The sequence below is a fragment of the Microtus oregoni genome, unplaced genomic scaffold, assembly GCF_018167655.1.
Source record: "Microtus oregoni isolate MIOR12 unplaced genomic scaffold, Mior012 000019F_ref0000042, whole genome shotgun sequence".
In the NCBI taxonomy this organism is placed as follows: Eukaryota; Metazoa; Chordata; class Mammalia; order Rodentia; family Cricetidae; genus Microtus; species Microtus oregoni.
The window spans coordinates 11,500,707-11,521,831 of record NW_024543078.1 but is presented as its reverse complement, the minus strand read 5'-3'; the positions used below and the strand labels follow the sequence as shown (position 1 = coordinate 11,521,831).

The following is a 21,125-nucleotide window of genomic DNA, read 5'->3' as shown; positions in this document are numbered from 1 at the left end:
GTCTCTCTGCTGGAGTTAACAGAGGATGCCAAAATGGCAAAGTCACTAGATTTGTATCCCCTGAGCCACCTTTCCAGGTCTTGCTATGCACCCAGGTTGGTTTCAAATGGCAATGCTCCCTCCTCAGTTTAAGTGCTGGAGTGGCAGGCATGTGCCACCTCACCTGGCATGGCTCTACCTGTTCAATGTTTGTGTGTGTGTGTGTGTGTGTGTGTGTGTGTGTATGTGTGTGTGTGTGTGTGTATGTGCAGGTGCAATTTTTTTAGCCAAATACTTTGCACAGATCTTATGCAGTCTTGAAGCCAGAACGATGGGTTTGTGGCCCCCACTCCCTGAGAATCCCTGCACATGCTCCCCTCCACACTGGCTCAGGAGGCCCACTCTCCCCCTCCTGATGTTCTGACACAAGTTGTTATTTCCCCAGAGGAAAGGCATGGGGATCAAGAATTCCCCTTCTCTCTCCTCCCAAACCTTCTCCCTCCCAGTGGGCCCTGGTCCTATCATGGCTTCCAGGTTACCTCCCAGCACTAAATGGCTGTTGTGCAGCGACATCCTAGAGATTGGACCCTTCCCACATCACCCCCCAGATCAGAAGCAGGAATGACTGTGAATGCTCAAGTTGAGAACTGATCTCCCACACACACAGCGCCCCCAGCCACAGGGTGAATCCTTTGTATTCAGGCCTACAGGTCACTCACCTCCACAAGACAGAGTAAACAGGTCCACAAAAAACAAACCAAATCTAGTAGCCTGAAAGAAGCCATCAGCAGTAAATCACAAATCCTTGTATTTCAGACTGGAGTAAAACAATGGAACCAGGAAAAAGTCTGGGGTGAGGTGTGGGGTGGACACAAGCCTGGCCACCTGAGTTCTACCCAAGGGACACATAACACTGGAAGGAAGAAGGGGACACCTACAAGTGTCCTCTGACCTCTGCACACACGCCTGAATATATGTAATCATAAATATTTTAAGATGCAATTTTTAAAATACGTGATAAATAGAAATAAAACCAAGAAAGCAAGTGCCTGGGCAGAGGAGGCAGAAGCAGAAGTAAGGGGGAGCACTTGGAGATCCAGTTTCAAAAGTTGGGCCCCAGTTTTGGAGGCAAGCTAATGTACCTCCCCTCCTCCCTCCTCCCTTTCTGCCTTCCACAGAAAGGATGTTGCAATCCCAGCTAAAAGACAAGCCAGGTTTGTTCTAACTCCCAGCCACCCCTGTGCCCCAAGAGGCCAGGAAAACTGAGTGGTTTACAGGAAATCATGAAACTTTCCCCTTAAACCCTTCAGGGGTGTTCGCGAATACCTGTTCTTGGGTTGGGCATCATCACCTTGGTTTACAATGTTCACACACAGCCATTCACGGCTATGTCGCATAGGACAGGTTGGTGGTGGTGGTGGTGGTGGTGGAGGTCGTGGTGGTGGTGGTGGAGGTCGTGGTGGTGGTGGTGGTGGTGGTGGTGGTGGTGGTGGTGGTGGTGGAGGTCGTGGTGGTGGTGGAGGTCATGGTGGTGGTTGTGGTGTTGGCGACAGGAAAGGCAGACAGATAGCTCCACTGGGGTCCAGTCACTACCCACGACTCTCAGAAAGTTCCTGGGCAGGTGGGTGTGACCACTCACCAGCTCTAGGCACTCAGAGCTGAAGGCATGCTGGGGGCAGTGCTTGCCTAGCAAACATGAAGTCCTGCGTTCCATCCCCAAAACCAAATAAACCAGGCATGGTGAGAACCTGGCACCCAGCACACAGGGGGTGACGCAGTAGAAGCAGGGGTTGAGGTCACCTTTCTTTACATGGGGACTCTGAAGTCAACCCAGGCTACAGAAGACACTATCGTAAACCAGAAAAACAAAGAAGAAACAGCTAGATTTCGTGGCTGCCCCTTGAATCCCATTCAGCACTTTGGAGGCAGAGGCAGGAGGACCTCTGAGTTCTCGGCCAGCCAACCCTACATAGGATCCTTTCTCAACAGATCTGAAATTCATCAAGCAAGACCTAGCAGCCACGACTGAGGAAAACTGGGAATTCATTTCCTGGAATTTACAAACCAGCCAGCAGGTGTCTAAATCTGTAGAACCCTCAGGGCGCAAGCTGGCAAGATCCAGTAAGCCCTGGGAGACACCAGCTGTGCTGACACTCTGCTTGGCAGGAAGAAACTGAGGCACAGGTCTCTCCCATGCCTCAAGAGAGTGGCAGCTTAGACAGGAAGTGTCTGCCAGTGAGTGAGGCCGGTGATGGACCGGCTGTTTCCACACCAGGGCAGTTGGCAGGAGTGGTAAGGGTTCTGTGAGCATTGATTTGGAACAGTCTTTGAGGAAAATCTTTCACACACAGAAAACACAGACTATCCAGGGAAGCCGGAAGAGCACAGAGAAGAGGCTAAGAGTTACTGTTGAAGCTGTGGTTGGACTTTGACCTTTCTCTAGGAACAGAGTCGCTGGGGCCAGAGAGATGGATTATTGGTTGTCATCAAGCACGGGTTGCCCATCCAAAAAATTTGTGTTCCATTCCCAGCAACCAAATCAGCTCACCCAAACATCTGAAATTCCAGTTCTAGGGGATCCAACGTCTTATTCTGGCCGCTATAAGCATCAGACATGCATGTGGTGCACAGCCATACATGCAGGCAAAACACACAGACACATACCTATAAAATAAATATTTAAGTTGGGTGGTGGTGGTGGTGGTACACGCCTTTAATCCCAGCAGAGGCAGAGGCAGGTGATTTTCAGTGAGTCTGAAGCCAGCCTGGTCTACAGAGCGTGCTTCAGGACAGCCAGGACTGTTACACGAAGAAAGCCTGTGTCGAAAAACCAAAATAAAAAAACAAAAGGCATGCAGGTGGCAGCACAGGCCTTTAATCCTAGCACTGGAGAGGTAGAGGCAGGCAGATCTCTGTGAGTTCGAGGCCAGTCTGGGCAACAGAGCCAGTTCCAAGAGAGGCAGGAGAAACCAGACTACAGGGAGAAACCCTGTCTTATGAACAAAAAAGAAAAGGAAAGGAAAGGAGAGGGGAGGGAAGGGGAGGGATGGGTAGAGTGGGGAGGGAAGAAAAGGTGTCATGTAGCCCAGACAGGCCTCTAACTTGGATGTGAGGCTGACATTGATCTCTCGATTGTCCTGCCTCTATGTCCTAGTACTAGGTTGATAGGCCTGCAACCTAGAATTGAGTTCCTTGCTACTGAGACCAGTACCCAGTCCTTCATGTGTGCTGGGCAAACTCTTTTCCCTAGCACACTTCTTGGCGAGTGAACAGCCAAGCTGAACTGTCCTCACCTCCAAGAAGCCCTCCTGGATCGTTTCAGCAGCTGAATTCTTTCTTGCTGCAGAAAACATCCCACATAGCTGGGACTGAGTGTTCAGGGGTACCCAACACCAACCCTCCTCATAGGAGAGGCTTGGTTTATAAATGCCTTTGTAAGCTGGCCGTGGTGATGCCGGCAACCAGGAAGGTGGAGCCAGGAGGATTGCTTGGATGCAGGAGTCCAGGAATATTTAGCACAATGGTTCGTAAGCTTCCTGATGCTGCGATCTTTTAATATAGCTCCTCATGTCATGGTGACCCCCGCCAACCACAAAATTATTTTCATTCCTTCATTATGGCTGTAATTTTGCTTCTGTTATGAATCGTAATGTAAACACCTGATATGCAGCCCACAGAGGGGTCATGACCCACAGGTTGAGAACTGCTGGTTTAACAAGACCTGTGGGTGGGGGTGGGGGGCAGGGAGAACCAGACAGACGGACAAGCTCTGGTGCTGGAACCCTGCTCAGTGTGGAAGGAGTCTCTTTAGACTTCAATTGATTTTTGTTTGTTTGTTTTTTGTTTTGGGGTTGTTCTTTTTTTTTTGTAACCAAGTACAATAGTGATCAGCCAATGTTCAGCATTTGGCCTTGACCCCAAGAGGAACCTGAGGCAGGGGAATGCCAGGGAAATGGGCCTTGGGTTACTCCCCCAAGACATGTTGGCCCCAGGCTTGTGAAAAGCTTAGGAAACAGTGTTGCAAAATCTGGGGCAGTCCCTGGATACAGGAATGAGGAGGGCCCAGAGGAGGAGGTCCACATAAGAGGCAGCCCTCTGCAGCCTGGCTCACTCCTGCCTGCCCCTGCCCCTCACCTCTCTCACTCCCTCCACCTTAGTCCTCCACTATGGGACCTGCTTCAGGGCCCCAGCTGCTGTTGCTGCTGCTGCTGGCCAGCTCCCCCCTGACTCTGGGGAGTCTCATGTAAGTAGTTACCTTCTGGGGTGCAGTTCCGGGTAGACTTCCTAAGTTACCTGGGTGAGAGTGCTCTCTGTGGGGGAAGGGTACACGATATGGGCGTTAGGAGTTTGTGGTGGGGACTGGGAGATGGCTCGGTGGGGAAGAACTCTTGCTGCATGAACATGACCCTTGGTCAAACTCCCAGCACCCATGAAAAAGCCAGGAGTGACCTCAGTGCCCGTAACCTCACACTGTATGTGGCTGGAGACAGCCCAGCACCAGGTTCAGAGAGAGAAGACCTTGGCTCTAGGGAGTAAGGTGTGTGAGTGGGAACACAGGACACGTGACATCGCCCTCGGGCCTCCACACGCACGCATGTCAGGAGCATGCACGTGAACATATGAACACACAGAATCTGGTCCGCTTGAGTGTCAGGGTATTTACAGACTCATGGTCATCAAATCCCCTACTGTAGCACTGGGGTGCCTGCTTATAGCACAGAAGATCTGTCGACTTAGTGTGTCTGTGATGCCTCATGGCTTAGGCATTGGTGAGGTTGAGATTTGTGAATTGGGGCACTGTTGGGGTCTGCAACTGTTGACTGTGTGGACTGTCAAAACCAAGCTCAGATATTGCCTGATGACTCTGGCCTGTTATCCCAGCTACTCTGGAGACAGAGGCAGGAGGTGCGCACATTCTAGGCAGGCCTGGACTACATAGTGAATTCAGGGCTAGCTTGGGCAACTTAGCAAGACACTGTCTCCAAATAGAAGAGTGAGAAGAGGTGAGGGTAGCTCGGTGATAGAGCACTTGCTCCTGCGAGCCAAGTGCTAAAACCAGGGAGAGCCAGCTTCCAGTGACTGAGGGGAAGGGAGAGGGAGGGAGGTGATGGTCCTTGGGGAGGAACATGGATCCAGGTGTCTGCTCTGGCACCCAGCACTGAGAGCCCTCCAGAAGCAGCGACAGGGCCAGCCAGGCACTGACGGGTGAGGGCTGGAGTCTGCAGTCTTGAGGTGACATCGTCTCCGGTACTCCTCACGCAGGTATTCCATCATCACCCCCAATGTCCTGAGGCTGGAGAGCGAAGAGACCATCGTGCTGGAGGCCCATGAGGCACAGAAGGACGTTCCAGTATCAGTCTCTGTGCACGATTTCCCAAAGAAGCAGGTGCTGACCAGCGAGAAGACATTGCTGACAGGCGCCACTAAACACCTGGGCACCGTTAAAATCAAGGTGGGCAAGGGAATGTGGAGCTACAGACAACTACAGCCCCTTAGGTCCAGCCTGAGTCCCCTCTCTTGAGTCCCACTCCTCTGAGCCCCACCCCTCATACTCTACCTTCTAAGTCCCTAGCCTCTGTGCCCTGCCCCTCTAAGCCCCGCCCCTGGGCCCCTCCCCTCTGTGTCTCCACTCCTCTGAGCAACTCGCTCAGAATCTACCTTTTAAGTTCTTCCCCTATGAGCCCCACACTCTAAACCTCGCCCCTATGAGCTCCACTATCACGCCCCCAGCACCTCTGAATTCTGCCATCTGAGCCCGTCCCCCATGAGCCCCGCCCACTGAGCCCCTCCCCTCTGAGCGGCATCCACTTAGCCCCTCCCCTCTGAGCCCCTCTCCTCAGAATCTACCATCTAAGTCCCTCCCCTCTTAGAACCACCCCTCTGAGCTCCGTCCCTCTGAACCCGCCCTCCGCAACTCTGAACTCCGCCCCTTTTAGCCTCTACCCTCTTAGCACCTCCCATCAGAGTCCCCACACCTCTGAGCCACTCCCCTCAGAATGTACATTCTAATTTCCGCCACTCTGTGCTCTGCCACTCTGAGACAAACCCTTCTGAGCCCCTCCCCTCAGAATCTACATTCCAAGTCCCTCCCCTCTGAGCCGCTGCAAAAATCCACTCCCTGAGCACCAACTCTCTGACTCCTGCCCCTCTGAGGGGAGATACAGAAGGTCCAGAGGCTCAGACTCCTGACTGCACCCCCGATCCATGTGCAGATTCCCGCCAGTAAGGAGTTCCAGACAAATAAGGGGCAAAAGTATGTGACAGTGGTGGCAAGCTTCGGGCAAACGGTGGTGGAGAAAGTGGTGCTGGTGAGCTTCCAGAGTGGGTACCTCTTCATCCAGACAGACAAGACCATCTACACCCCAGGCTCCACGGGTAAGTGCTGCGGCTGGCTGCACACACCAGGGCTGGAGGACCCTCCCAGAACCTGAGGTCTAATGGGACTCGCTTGTCTCCCCCACACCATCCAGTCCTCTATCGGATCTTCACCGTTGACGACGAGCTACTGCCCGTGGCCAGGACGGTTGTCATCACCATTGAGGTACCAGCTACTGAGTTTCCCAGAGAGCCTCAGAAAGGGGCAAATGGCTACACAGCATGGCCAGTGCAGAGGAGCCAGAGACCTAGGGATCCCCATACAAGGGATACCAATAGGGAAGGTCATAGATGCAGGATCTGAACCCAGAGAAGCTCCCTGAGCCTGTTTCCCAATCAGAAGGTTGGGATGACCCTTAATTGTAACTCCCTGTAGTATAGTCTGCCCAGTAGAGGGCGCCTGGGAAAGCCTGAGTGAGGGTTTCCCCTCCTTCTCCCCAACACTCAAGTGGCTCCCACTTATTTAGAATGAAAGCCCAAGTCTTCCTTGCAGGGCACGAGGGCTGCTCATCCTGCTGCTCATCCTGCCGTGTTCCTTGCCTTCCTCCTCCCTCTGTCTCTCATTCCCTCTGCTACACACACACACACACACACACACACACACACACACCACCCCTGATCTTGTAAATACCCAGGCATTTGCTGGATGAACTATGTCCTAAGCCAGTGAGATCAGGACCTTTTATCTAAACATACCTAGAATGCACAGCACAGAGAGGCTGAGCCATCTGCCTGAGATCAGCCAGCTTGTAAGTGGCACAGTAGGGATTTGAACCTAGGCAGAGTGACCAAGGTCTATGCTTCTAACTGCCACCTCAGCAGACATAGGAATGGTGTGATTGGGTCTCACAGAGTTGCTTTATCCCATATGCCTTTCCTGACTCCTTACAGACCCCCGATGGCGTGCCCATCAAGAGAGACACTCTGTCTTCCCAAAACCAGTATGGCATCTTACCCTTCTCTTGGAACATTCCAGAACTGGTCAAGTATGTCTGGGTCTCCAGGAACGGGACTCCCCTGTCACAGGAGAGGGATGGGGAGGCGCTTGGAGGCCCGGTGGGTCACACTCCTCATTTCTTGCAGCATGGGACAGTGGAAGATCCGAGCCTTCTACGAGCATGCACCACAGCAGATCTTCACCGCACAGTTTGAGGTGAAGGAGTATGGTAAGTCCGGGCGGACCGGACAGGCTTGGGATAAGGACAAGGCTGCTGTGCCTGTGCTTACCTGGCAGCCCTGCCAACACCATCTTTGCCATCTCCACACCCCATCCCAGTGCTGCCCAGTTTCGAGGTCCTGGTGAACCTTGAAAAGCCATTTTATTACATCGACGACCCAAAGGGCCTGGAAGTTTCCATTTCGGCCAGGTGAGGGTCGGGGAGGTGCATGGGGGACGGGTCTCCAGCCACAGTCAGAGAGGTCTTCAGTACCCGAAATCTTCGTCCCTCGCAGGTTCCTGTATGGGAAGAACGTGGACGGGATGGCCTTCGTGATCTTTGGGGTCCAGGATGGCGACAGGAAGTTGTCTCTGTCCCAATCCCTCCAGCGCGTGGTGGTACTGCCCCTGCCCCTGACAGCCTGGGACCTTGCCATCTCCCCTGAGACCACGGCCCCGCCCCAGAGCCTCTCCCACCTCTTAGTCCCTCCCAGTCCCTCCTCTAGCTGGACCCAGCCACTAGTCCTGAGCTCCTCCCCTTCCCAGTTCCTCCCTCAGGCTCCCCTATCCTCCACAGATCGATAATGGTTGGGGGGAGGCAGTGCTCCAACGACAGACTCTGCTGGATGGGGTACGGCCCTCCAACGCTGATGCCCTGGTGGGGAAGTCCCTGTATGTCTCAGTCACTGTCATCCTGAACTCAGGTAAGTCCTGTTTAGGTGAGGGAAGTCAGATAGCAAGGCTAGCCTGAGGGAGGAGGCCTGGCCCTGTGGAGCAGCTAGGGAGCCTGCCAGGACCTTTTCCACTCCTCCCCTCAGGTAGTGACATGGTGGATGCAGAGCGCAGTGGGATCGCGATTGTCACCTCCCCGTACCAGATCCACTTCACCAAGACACCCAAATTCTTCAAGCCAGCCATGCCCTTCGACATCAAGGTAAGATGAGGGGCCAGTCCCCGCTTCCAGCTGCTTCCCTCCGACCACACCACCTGACACTTCCCCACCCGCCTCTGTCCACAGGTGTTTGTGACCAACCCTGATGGCTCTCCAGCCCCCCGAGTGCCCGTCGTCATTGAAGGATATGACTCACAGGCTGTCACCCAAGATGATGGTGTGGCCAGGCTGAATGTCAACACACCCAACAACCGCAATAGACTGACCATCACAGTGAGTGTCCAGAGCTCAGATCCTAGTCTCCATGGCCAGAGAACTACTCAGGGCTCTGCTGGCTCGTGACGGGTTCCGTGGGTCACCCTGAAGATGCCACATCGCTGTAACAAAAAAAACCTGACAAAACCCACTTCAGAAAGGAAGGTGTCCAGAGAGTCCAGTGACTGGGTGGGCACAGAGGCAGGAGACTACCTAAAGCAGCTGTTCACATGCCATCCGCAGAGATGAGCAATAGCATTCGGCTAGGCTGCTTTTTCCTCTTCAGTCCAGTGCTCCAGCTCAGGGGAGGACGGTGCCACCCACAGGGTGGGTCTTCCCAACCTAGAACCCCTCACTGGCATGATCAGAGCTCACCTCCTGGTAGATTCTGCATGCTGTCTAGCTGGCAGTCAGTATGGAGCATCACAGGGCCTGTGTGAGCTTCAGCGATTCCACCCTGGGCAGCGCTGGCAACCAGCGTGCCTCCCTCTTCCTCTACCTAGGTACGCACTAAGGACAATGGTATCCTGGATACACGACAAGCAACCAACACCATGACGGCACAGCCCTATGGCACTATGCACAACTCCAACAACTACCTGCATCTGGCAGTGTCTCGTGAAGAGCTCAAACCAGGGGACAACCTCAAAGTCAACTTCCATCTTCGCACAGACCCGGGCCAAGAAGCCAAGATCCGCTACTACACCTACCTGGTCCGTGGTCACCAGAAGCCTCAGCTCCCCTACACGACTCTCCAGTATCCTAAAGATCCCTGCCTGGCCCCAGGGTCTTCACTGCCTATCTTAGGGATCCCCGCCCAGCCCTGGGGTCTCCTCTAACAATCCTAGTGATTCCCGCCCATCCCATGTTCTCCCCTGCCCATCCTAGAGATCCCCTACCAGTCCTGGGGTTTCCCCTTCCCATCCTAGGGATCCCTTTCCAGCTCCGGGGTCCGCCTAACAATCCTAGGGATCACTGTCCCACCCTAGGGTCTTTCCTAACATTCCTAGGGATCCCTACCCAACCCCGGGGTCTCACCTGCCCATCAAGGGATCCCTGCTCACCCTCAGGATCTCCCCTGCATATTCTAGGGATCCCTGCTCTGCCCCGGGATCTCTACTGCCCATTCTAGGAATCCCTGCCAAGCCCCGTGGTTTCCCCTGCCCATCCTAGGGATCCCTGTACAGCTCCGGGGTCCCCTACCCATTCCACCTAGCCCCATCCTGGTTCTCATGCCAGCCCATCATCCTTTCAGATTATGAACAAAGGGAAGCTACTGAAGGCAGGCCGCCAGGTTCGGGAGCCTGGCCAGGACTTGGTGGTCTTGGCCCTGCCTATCACCCCAGATTTCATTCCTTCCTTCCGCCTGGTGGCTTACTACACCCTGATTGGAGCCAATGGCCAGAGGGAGGTGGTGGCAGACTCTGTGTGGGTGGATGTAAAGGATTCCTGTGTAGGCACGGTGAGTCTCTCTCTCTCTCTTCATCTTCTCTCTCTTTCATGTCTCTTCCCCTCTTTCCTTTCTTTTTCTTAAAGACATTGTCTCACTATATCCTGACTGTACTGAAATTCATTATGTGGACTAGGTTGGGCCTGGAATTCCCAGTGTTCTGCCTGTTTTTCACCTCCATCACTTCAGCCCTTTGCATCCCTTCTTTCTCTCTTCTCTTCCCAACCCTCTCCTGGCCTCGCTCACTTTCACTTATCTCTTCCCTCCACTCCTACCCCATTCTCTCTTCCTCCCACTCTCTCCCCCCATTTTCTCTTTCCCTTTAGTCTGTCTCCCCTCCCTTCCCCTCTCTCTCTGTGGTCCTTCCAAGGTTGACTCATCCATCTTGCTTCTCTGCCCTCCCTATAGCTGGTGGTGAAGGGAGACCCTAGAGAAAACCGACAGCTGGCACCTGGGCAGCAAACAACACTCAGGATCGAGGGAAACCAAGGGGCCCGAGTGGGCCTGGTGGCCGTGGACAAGGGCGTGTTTGTGCTGAACAAGAAGAACAAACTCACACAGAGCAAGGTGAGCACCTGCGTCCCAGAGTCTGGCCTGAAGGAGAGTCTGGGGAAACGAGGGTGTAGGGTGTGCCCGAGGCTGAGCTGGGAGTTTGCTGGGGGCTGCATATGAGCATTTGAGGGATGAGGATGGCCAGGTCGAACATCATGGTGGGTTGCAAGAAGCTCTGCCGACCTGGCCTCTCCCCCTCCCACCTCTGCCACCCAACCCATCTCATGCCACCTGCAGATCTGGGACGTGGTAGAGAAGGCAGACATCGGCTGCACCCCAGGCAGTGGAAAGGACTATGCGGGGGTCTTCGCAGATGCAGGACTGGCCTTCAAAACAAATGAAGGCCTGCAGACTGAGCAGAGAACGAGTGAGAAAGGGAACAGGGGTTGACAGGAGGGAGGACATGCCTTCACCCCCAGATGCCCACCAAGAGCAGGACCCTGAGAGCAGGAAACTGAGTCTCGGCCCCTCCTTCACCGCAGCACCTGCTGTTTTGTTTAAAATTCATTTTCAATTGCATTTAATTGAAGTGGTGTGTGTATGTGTGTGCACGCTTCTGTGAATGGACATGTGCATGGGTGTGCATGCAGATGTGCATAAATGTGCATATGTGTGCACATGTGTCTGTGTGTGCTCACACCACAGCATGCATGTGGAGGTTAGAAGACAACGTGCACCAGTCAGTTCTCAGCTTCCACCACTTGGGTCCTGGCAATCTAACAGGTGATCAGTATTAGCTGCAAGCCCCAATACCAACTGAGCCATTTCACCAGCCTCCATTGGTGCTCCCTGAGCCCAAGTCTCTTCTACTGCAAAAAAAAGATGCAATAAACCCCCGTCTCCCCCATCTCACTCTCTGCTCTCCCTCAGAATCAGAGTGCATCAAGCCAGTTGCCCGCCGCCGTCGCTCAGTACAGCTGACGGAGAAGAGGATGGACAAAGGTTAGGAGTCCTCTGCTGATGCCCATCCTCACCCTGTTAGAATCCCAAGGGAGGCGGGGAAGGTCCTGCCATGGGAAATTCTATCTGGAGCTGGGTCCTATGCTCTCCTGATGACTAAGGCTGACACCAGGTCCGGGCCTCCCACAGCGGGTCAGTACACGGACAAGGGTCTGCGGAAGTGTTGTGAGGATGGCATGCGCGATATCCCTATGAGGTTTTCCTGCCAGCACCGGGCACGCTTCATCAGCAAGGGGGAGAGCTGTGTGAAGGCTTTTATAGACTGCTGCAACTACATCACCGCGCTTCGTCAGAAGCACCAGCGAGACCAAGTGCTGGGCCTGGCCAGGAGTGAGTGGAAACTCATGGGGTGACATTGGGGATGGAGGCTGAAGGGAGAGGACAGGGCTGCTCAGTGATGCAGTGGCTGCACCTTTCTGCTGGAAGAGTAGCCCAAAGACTGTGACCCCAGCCCTGAACCCTGGGAAGACAGAAGGAGGAGGATGGAGGCCAGTTGGGCTACATACCAAGGAAGAAGCTGAGAAAGTGAGGGAGAGCTGGCTTGGGGAAAAGAGTGGAGGAGAGGGAGCTCAGGGCATTCCTCACAATGCCTATGCCCCCATCCCACAAACCAAGGTTAAGCTCTACAACCCTTCCACATTGAATCTAGATGTGGTGGAACATGCCTCTCATTCCAGAACTCAGGAGGCTGAATCAAGAGGATTACTGCAGATCCCAGGCCAGCCTGGGCTACCTAATGAGTTCCAACCAGCTTGGATCATGCTCGTCTTGATTCCAATACATCCGTAGAACATGATTTTTAGTTTTTATTTCCTGGATGGAGAGAGGAATCCCCACAAATCCCCAATGTGTCTGGGACTGGCAGAAAACCCTCACCCCAGGGCGAATGCATTTACACAGCTCAGAAATGCACGCTAGGGAGCCACCCCAGAGTGGATCTTTTCCCAGACCACAGCTACATCTACCCATCCTCAGGTGACATGGATGAAGACATAATGCCTGAAGAAGATATCGTCTCCCGAAGCCAGTTTCCAGAGAGCTGGTTGTGGACCATAGAGGAGTTGAAGGAACCAGAAAAGAATGGGTATGGCTCGATGTTCAGGGATAAAGGTGCTGCCTCCCAAGACTGACGCAGTGGAAGGGGAGAACCAATTCCCACAGGTTGTCCTTAACCTCCACCTGAAGGTCAGGGCAGAAGGATGCTACACTCTCTCTCACACACACAGAGTAGATATATTTTTTAAAATGCAAGTGAGGCTAGGACATCCCTAGTCCACATCTCTGCCAGAGGGCAGAAAGCATCTTCCCAGACAAGCTAATTCGCATATGATTTGCTTGCTTGCACCTGCTAACTTCCTGTCACCTCTGGAGTCACCATGGAGGTCCATGGCCTGCAACCCAGAGCTCCTCTTTAACCTGTCCCCAGGGGGCCTCCCACCTCCACACCCGTCTCCATCCTGCTAGATCTCACCACTTGATTTTAAATTTTTGCCCTCTCAGAATCTCCACGAAGGTCATGAACATCTTTCTCAAAGACTCCATCACCACCTGGGAGATTCTGGCAGTGAGCTTGTCAGATAAGAAAGGTAAGGGAGGGGCTAGGGAGGGAGCTCAGCGGTGAACTGCTCCCTGAAAACATCTCCTAAATTCCTTCTGCAGAACCTGCAGAGAAAGCAGGGTTCCTGCTGCCAGTTGTAATCCCAACTCTGGGGAACCAGGAACAGGAGGAACCCTGAGTCTTCCTTGCCAGGCCGCCAAGCCAATCAGTGAGCTCCAGGGTCAGTAAAAACCCTGGGTTAAAAAATGAGATAGAGGGCCTGAGGAGCTCAGTGTCTAAAAGCATTTACTAATCTTGCAGAGGGCCAGAGTTTTTGGTTCCCAGCCCCCATTTTAGTTAGACAACTTATGACTGAGTGCAGTTCCAGGGGAATCCGATGCCCTCTTCTGGCCTCCTAGGGTACTGCACTGATATGCACACAGACACATGTGTACATACATAAACTTCAATAAGGTGGAAGAGCAATTGAAGATGACACCCAGTGTCAATCTCCTGCCTCCACATGCATGTGCACATGTAAACACACAGGTTGGACACAGCTGGCCGTGATGGCCATGTGCATGTTTAGTCTCTACCTGTCTGCGAATGGGATCAGCCATGGCCGGCTAGGGAACTTGAAAGAGGTTCTGGCTGCCCCCACCCCGCACAGCCCTCCCACCAGGACCCTTCACACTGCTCTCTCTGTCCACAGGGATCTGTGTGGCGGACCCCTATGAGATCACAGTGATGCAGGATTTCTTCATCGACCTGAGGCTGCCCTACTCCGTGGTGCGCAACGAGCAGGTGGAGATCAGAGCTGTGCTCTTCAACTACCGTGAAAAGGACAAGCTTAAGGTGGGAGCCAGTCAGTTTGAACAGGATTCGTGAACCTGCCCTCACCTGCCCTCGTCCCCCCTCACCTGCCCTGGTCCCTTTCTCCCCTGTAGGTGAGGGTAGAACTGTTGTACAACCCAGCCTTCTGCAGCCTGGCCACCGCCAAGAAACGCTACTACCAGACCGTTGAAATCCCTCCCAAGTCCTCCGTGGCAGTGCCTTACGTCATTGTCCCCTTGAAGATTGGCCTCCAGGAGGTGGAGGTCAAGGCTGCTGTTTTTGGCCAGTTCATCAGTGATGGTGTCAAGAAGACCCTGAAGGTCGTGGTGAGTCCTTGGAGGCATCTACTACCCCTAGCCTTCCGATCTCCCTGCTGTTGGCCAGGCTCTGAGACACCAAGGATCATAGCAAGGCCCAGGTGATACAGAACTTAGAACTGGCTGGGTCTCGGTGTGTAGAGCCCTGAACTAGTTCATACAAATCTCTGGGCTCTGGGCTCAATGGGATATGGACTGTCATCCTAGCACTGGGAAGGTGGGGCGAGAGAATCATGGATTTGAGGATGGCAGGGGTAACTCGATGAAACACTGTCTCAATTTTTGAAAAAGGGAAAAGTCCTAGGCAGATGGCTCCCCTGGCCAAGTGCTTGCTGTCCAAACATAAGGACCTGAGTTCAGATCCCCAGAGCCGAAAGGGTAAGACAGAGAAAAAGGATCACTGATTACCGAGAGACTGCCTCAAAAGACAGGATCAGAAGAAGACATATAGCCTTGATATTTTCACATGCACACACTCACATGCATGCACACAATTTGCACATACTAACACATGCATGCACACAATACATACATATGTGTACACAAATGCACACCTCACATCACACATGCACTTACACAGGCATGCACACTCGAACACTCTTGTATACATGCGTGCACACTTATACACACATGTACACCCCAAACACGTGCACTCCCACGTTCACCTGCACATACAAAAATGCTTGCACACTTGCACACACTCACACATACACTCACACACAGATACACACACATACATGTAGTATAAGTCGTCCCCCCCCCCCCCCCCCCCCCCCCCCCCCCCCCCCCCCCCCCCCCCCCGTCTTTAACCATTAAAGTATTCCTGTTACTCTTGAGCTAGCCTGGTTACTTATACCGACCTAATTTGTTACAATGTGTCTCTTGTCATTTAATCCATCCTCCTTCACAGCCTGAAGGCATACGAGTCAACAAGACTGTGATCACCCGTACACTGAATCCAGAGAAGCTTGGCAAAGGTGAGGAGGCAGGAAGAGCAGGCAGAGTGGTGTGGGGCACCAGGAAAAGGGCAGGGGGGCTGGTGCAATCCACCTCTCTCACTCTCACCCTGCAGAGGGCGTGCAGAGGGAGGATGTGCCCGCTGCAGACCTCAGTGACCAAGTGCCGGACACGGACTCTGAGACCAGAATTCTCCTGCAAGGTAAGATGGCCACTTCCTGGCATGAGGGTGCAGGCAGGGGTCAGGGCAGAAGCTAATGGAGCGCCATCTCATGGGGGAAGGGGGAAGACCCTGCACCAGGATACAGGATTCAAATCTCAACTCTACTATGTCAGGTTGATTGATCTGGGACTCATTTCTTAACATAATGCCTCCCCATGCCTCAGTTTCCCCTGTGAAAAATGAGGGCAACGATACTGTCTTAGTCACTGGTCTATCACTCACTGCCCGGAAATACCATGACCAAGGCAACTCATATAAAGGAAGCAGTTACCGGGGGCTTGCTTACAATCAGTCCACAATCATCATGGCGGGGGAAAAGACAGGCATGGCACTGGAGCAGTAACCAAGAGCTACATCCTGATCCACGGGCAGAGGGAGAAGGAGCGAGGCTGGGCCTGCTGTGGACTTTTGAACCCCCTAAGTCCACCCCAGTGATGCACCTCCTCCAGCAACGATTAGCACACCTCCTAATCCTTCCCAGACAGTTCTACTAACTGGGCACCAAGCATTCAGAAGTAGGAGGCACTGGGGGCCATTCTCATTCAGACACCACAGATACTCTCTGCCTGTTTGCTGGGAGGGTTGGGCCATAGCATTCCAACCCCCACTTTATCGGGAACAGTGTGGCTTGTGCCTGCACGTAGGAGCCTCCTGCAGAAGTTAGTTCTGCAAATAGCACATGCTGGGAAAGATAATTAAATGAGAAGCCACACCCTCCAAGTACAGAGCTTCTGCTCCTCCTACCTGGATCCAGGAAGAACGAGAAGGGGGCGTTGTGCCCCTCCGACAAGCCAGCATAAGAGACAGTGCCCAACTCCAAAGTAATTTGGGGATTAAATGAGATGCTCTATGGAGCTCTCCAACAGACACTAGCAAGGAACCCTAAGCCAGAGCTATCTGGCTGTTGCCATTATCTTGACTAAAAGTGAAATTAAATGTCCAAGACGAGGCACAACCTCCCCCTAAATCCTCCTGCCGTCCCTAAGTCCTGGGCTTTCTCTGGTCAGAGACAGAACTGACAGGCCTTTTCCTCCACACTCTGCTCCAGGGACCCCAGTGGCTCAGATGGTCGAGGACGCCGTGGACGCAGAGCGGCTGAAACACCTGATCGTGACCCCCTCGGGCTGCGGGGAACAGAACATGATCGGCATGACACCCACAGTCATTGCCGTGCACTACCTAGACCAGACAGAACAGTGGGAGAAGTTCGGCCTGGAGAAGAGGCAGGAGTCTCTGGAGCTCATCAAGAAAGGTGGGGCCTGTGCTGGAAAACAGCAAACCAGCTTCTCTTCCAAAGATCTCTCTGGTCCCCAGGAGCTCCGCCCCTCTGCCCAGAGGCCCCGCCCCCTCTGACCAGAGGCCCCGCCTCTGCACCAAACCCTCCCCCACAGGTCCTCCAGAGAAGGTTTCCCTCACTGTCTGGTCCCTCCCTCTACACCAGACCCACCCCTCAGAGCACTCTCTCCAGTGCTCACTCTCCTCAGGCAGGCCCTTCCCGACCATGCCTCCGCCCTCCCACCCCCAGCTCAGCTTTCCTCTTCAAGCCTTCCTTTAAAATCCACGCCCTTCCCAGGATCCTGATCCTACCCTCTTTGAACCCTCATCCCACCTCACATAGGTGCCACCCTTGTCCTGCCCGTGGGGCACCCACTGCCGACCTTAGTCAGGCCAGGCTCAACACACCCCTTCCTTTATTTTTTATTTTTTTAAAGATTTATTTATTTATCTACTTACTATCTTAATTACTGAGCCATCTCTCCAGCCCACCCCTTCCTTTAGTGACCCTTTCTACTTTCCACAGGGTACACCCAGCAACTGGCCTACAAACAGCCCAGTTTTGCCTATGCTGCCTTCAGGGACCGGGCACCCAGCACCTGGTAAGTACAGATGCTCAGTTTGACCTTCTCTGCCTCGACAGCCACCCTAGCAAGTCCTGAATCCCTACCAAGAGTGGTTTGGCCCCTATCTGTCTACAGCCAAGGCTGCAGAACTGAATGAACCATAGACTTCTTTAAGCAACCTACTTGATGCACCTTGAGCCAACCAAACTGAGTGGCTGGGGATCTGCCCCTCTCTGCTCTTTGGTGGGTGCAGATGTCATTCTCTGGCTCTCAAAGTCGATTGGTTCATACATGGTGTCCCCCACCCCCAGGCTCACAGCCTACGTGGTCAAGGTGTTCTCTCTGGCTGCCAACCTCATTGCCATCGACTCTCAGGTCCTGTGTGGGGCTGTTAAATGGCTGATTCTGGAGAAACAGAAGCCAGATGGAGTCTTTCAGGAGGACGGACCCGTGATTGAACAACAAATGATTGTAAGAGGCATGGGGATTCCAGACAGAGATAGGTAGAGGGTCCCAGGAGGGAGAGGAGAGAACACTGCTCCATCTGCCTGTTCACTTGGTGGAGGTGGGAGCCCAGTGAATAAATTTGTAAAACACTAAAGGATTGCAAGGATCCAGCGGCTGATAGAACCAGCCACAGGAGGGACATGCGTGGTATAGTGCTTGGTGGAGACCAGAGAGCCCTCCAGGTCCACCCACCTTTTTCTTTTTCTTTGATTCTTTGTTTCTTTCTCTTCTCTCTCTCTCTCTCTCTCTCTCTCTCTCTCTCTCTCTCTCTATCTCTCTCCCCCCAACCCGCTCTCCCCTTACCTCCTTTTCTCCCTCCCTTTTTCTTTCTCCTCTTTCTTTCTTTCTTTCTTTCTGTCTTTCTTTTTGAGACAGTAACTCACTGTCCCAATGTTCACCAATTAGGCTAAGCTGGCTGGTCCCTGAGCCCCAGAGATCCGGCCATCTCTGCCTGTCCAATACCAGGGTCACAAGTACATGCCACCACGCCCAGATATTTAACGTTTTAAAATGTGAGTCTTGGGACATCAAGCCCAGGCTTGAGGCTTGAGCCATCTCCCCAGGTCCTACTAAGTGTTTTGACTCATGATAGTCCACATTTTCTGTAGATCTGTTGGGGGATCTCCACCGTAGATCAAGGAGCATTTGTCTGTCTGTGGAGTAGCTGACCGGCTCATGCCCATCCTGTTGGGCAAGAAGCCCTGTGAAGGCTAGCCATGTGTGCTTTTCCTCAACCATTACACCCTACTACACCAGGGACAGCAGTCCAGGGGGACCCCAGTGACACAGAATGAACAAACAATTCAATTGATTCGCACTAGCGGGGTGGCGGTGCTGAGCCCAGACTCCACAAGTCTTCAGGGTACTTGACAGCCAGGTTTAGATGCATAAAGATTCTCTTCTGCTCCTCATCACAGGGTGGACTCCAAAACACCAAGGAGGCCGATGTGTCTCTCACAGCCTTCGTCCTCATAGCACTGCAGGAAGGCCGAGAAATCTGCGAGGGGCAGATCAACGTGAGTGTCCTGTCAGCCACCCAAACTGTGGGGAGGGGTGTTCTCGTTTCTTCTCTACTGCCGTGATCGAACACTAAGACCAAAAGCAACCAAGGGAGAGAAGGGTTTCTTTCAGATTATAGCTCCAGATCATGGACATCCCCGGGGGAGGGGTGGGAGTGGGGGAAGTTGAGGCAGGGACTCAAGGGCAGGCATGTTTGCTGTTCCATTACCTCAGACCAATGACCTCAGCTCACTCACAGCCAAAGCAATGGTGCTGCTGGCTGCTTCACTGACAGGCTTAGACCTTCTTGGACAGCTCAGGACCACCTGCCTTGGAATGGTGCTGCCCACAGCAGCCTTCCCACATCTCCTAACACTGAAGAGAATCCCCACAGACGACCAAGGTCCCGCTGATCTAGGCAGTTCGCCAACTAGGGTTCCCCTCCCATAGCCCGGGCTATATCAGGCTGACAGTTGACGCTAATGAGGGGAGAGGTTGTTGCCTTGAGCTGGGAGGTTTGGCCCTCTCTACTTACGGAAAAATGGTCTGATGAAAAACCATGACACCTGGTGTGTTATCGCTGTGATCTCAGAGGTTTTCACAAAAACCTCTGAAAAAGTATATGACTTTTCCTGGGGAGACACAAAGAAATGTCTATCATCCTAGATAGTGATCAGTACCAAACCAAAAAAATGATTGCCCCAAGTTCAGCTTATTGAACATTGCATCAGGTTTATTGGGGTCACCTATGGGAGCATGGGGACGCAAGGGCAGCTGAATTGCCAAAAGGCACACCCCACCATGGATAATGAACTGCACAGCTAGAGTTCCTGGCACAGCCTGTGGGCGGGTCTACCCTAGAGACCCCCTCCCCCAGCGGTGACTTTCTGCACAGCTAGAGTTCCCTGCACAGCATGTGGGCGGGTCTACTCTAGAGACCCCCCCCCCATCCGTGGCTTTCTGCCTTTTCAGCCAGGAGGGGCTGTCTCCATCTCTCAGCTCTCACGAGAGTCCCGAGTTTTGGGGCCTTCTAAGCCTCTAAGTCTCTTGCTGTCTTTCTGAGTTTTATGAACCACTGCCACCCTCTCGGAGGGAATGTTTCAACTCAACGTGAACAGCTACCCACCCATCCAAGTTCAGTGAATGTGCAAATGGCAAACCCCTCCTAAGGCGACATGGTGACCATGAAGATGGAGGAAGGCTCCACCTGGCATGCTGAATCTGCTTTCTAGTATATGCCAATGTGGGACATTTTATGACATCGTTTTGTTTAGGGACAACCTCTGGGGAGTATTTACATGACCATAATTCACCATTGTTATGAGGCATGGCTCATCCAACCAAGAACCCACAGTCACACCCTCTTCTGCACACACCTAGTGTACAGATTCTCCAGGCACATAAAAGGGTTCAGCAGAGGGCACCACACTAGTCCCAATGACTAGAGGACTCTTAAAGTCATGGGAGTCCTACCACCAAATACAGGGGAGCCCCACAGGGCAGATGCTATCCTGGTGGCCCAGAAGTCATGTTTGTAAGATCCCAACTGTTGTGTCTCACAGAGCCTCCCCGGGAGCATCAACAAGGCAGGGGAGTACATCGAAGCCAGTTACCTGAACCTGCAGAGACCATACACAGTGGCCATCGCTGGGTATGCCCTGGCCCTGATGGGGAAACTGGAGGAGCCTTACCTCAGCAAGTTCCTGAACACAGCCAAAGGTGAGGAATCGCCTCAAGGGGAAGGGTGTGTGGTTTGGGGTGAGGTTCACCTCAAGGGGAAGATCCTGGACACACAGTGAGCCAGGACACATGGTTCTTAGCTGAGGGGTGGGGTGGACAGCCCCACACTGACTGCACTGGACCCCTCTCAAGTCTGTTAACTCTTCAATGTAAATCACACAAGAGTCCTGGGGCATCTTTCATTCAACCATACCCTGGGAGTTCACATTCAGAGGGGGACTGAAGGAGAGGCAGGGGTTGCTGGACTGGAGATGTTCTTGAGTTCTTTTCCTGTTTCTGTTATAAAGTGCCTTAGTGAAAGCAACTCAAACGAGGAAGGCTTCATTTCAGCTCACGGGTGGAATCCATCATAGCTGGGAAATCAAGGCAGTGAGAGCTAATCAGAAAGCAGTGAGGTGTTGGGTTCATTCCTCCATCTTACCCATTCCGATACCCACCACAGAGAAAGGTCACGATGGGTTCTTCCATATCAGGGGATTGTCTCCCAGGTCACTCAGACTGACAGTCCACAGTGAGCACAAGAGAGTTGGACATAAGCATGGCCTCCTGGA

The 21,125-nt window shown here is 53.2% G+C and overlaps 2 protein-coding genes across 2 annotated transcripts in view; both read left to right on the top strand.

The window, feature by feature from the left end:
- Gpr108 (G protein-coupled receptor 108) overlaps positions 1-21,125 on the top strand; it is a 51,821-nt gene that overhangs the window by 12,107 nt on the left and 18,589 nt on the right. The gene's annotated exons all lie outside the window — the stretch shown is intronic.
- The window catches only part of LOC121459351 (complement C3-like), a 33,030-nt gene continuing 16,002 nt past the window's right edge, over positions 4,098-21,125 (top strand). The window contains exons 1-28 of the mRNA XM_041669004.1: positions 4,098-4,222; positions 5,242-5,431; positions 6,192-6,354; positions 6,450-6,520; positions 7,246-7,340; positions 7,438-7,520; positions 7,631-7,721; positions 7,807-7,909; positions 8,088-8,214; positions 8,329-8,444; positions 8,529-8,675; positions 9,161-9,370; positions 9,913-10,119; positions 10,516-10,674; positions 10,897-11,026; positions 11,530-11,601; positions 11,749-11,949; positions 12,595-12,703; positions 13,120-13,205; positions 13,869-14,011; positions 14,104-14,316; positions 15,218-15,284; positions 15,380-15,466; positions 16,536-16,739; positions 17,289-17,364; positions 17,640-17,799; positions 18,753-18,851; positions 20,397-20,553. Coding sequence (XP_041524938.1) covers positions 4,146-4,222; positions 5,242-5,431; positions 6,192-6,354; positions 6,450-6,520; positions 7,246-7,340; positions 7,438-7,520; positions 7,631-7,721; positions 7,807-7,909; positions 8,088-8,214; positions 8,329-8,444; positions 8,529-8,675; positions 9,161-9,370; positions 9,913-10,119; positions 10,516-10,674; positions 10,897-11,026; positions 11,530-11,601; positions 11,749-11,949; positions 12,595-12,703; positions 13,120-13,205; positions 13,869-14,011; positions 14,104-14,316; positions 15,218-15,284; positions 15,380-15,466; positions 16,536-16,739; positions 17,289-17,364; positions 17,640-17,799; positions 18,753-18,851; positions 20,397-20,553 — 3,643 coding nt within the window. The 5' untranslated portion in view covers positions 4,098-4,145. The remainder of the gene's footprint in view (positions 4,223-5,241; positions 5,432-6,191; positions 6,355-6,449; positions 6,521-7,245; positions 7,341-7,437; positions 7,521-7,630; positions 7,722-7,806; positions 7,910-8,087; positions 8,215-8,328; positions 8,445-8,528; positions 8,676-9,160; positions 9,371-9,912; positions 10,120-10,515; positions 10,675-10,896; positions 11,027-11,529; positions 11,602-11,748; positions 11,950-12,594; positions 12,704-13,119; positions 13,206-13,868; positions 14,012-14,103; positions 14,317-15,217; positions 15,285-15,379; positions 15,467-16,535; positions 16,740-17,288; positions 17,365-17,639; positions 17,800-18,752; positions 18,852-20,396; positions 20,554-21,125) is intronic.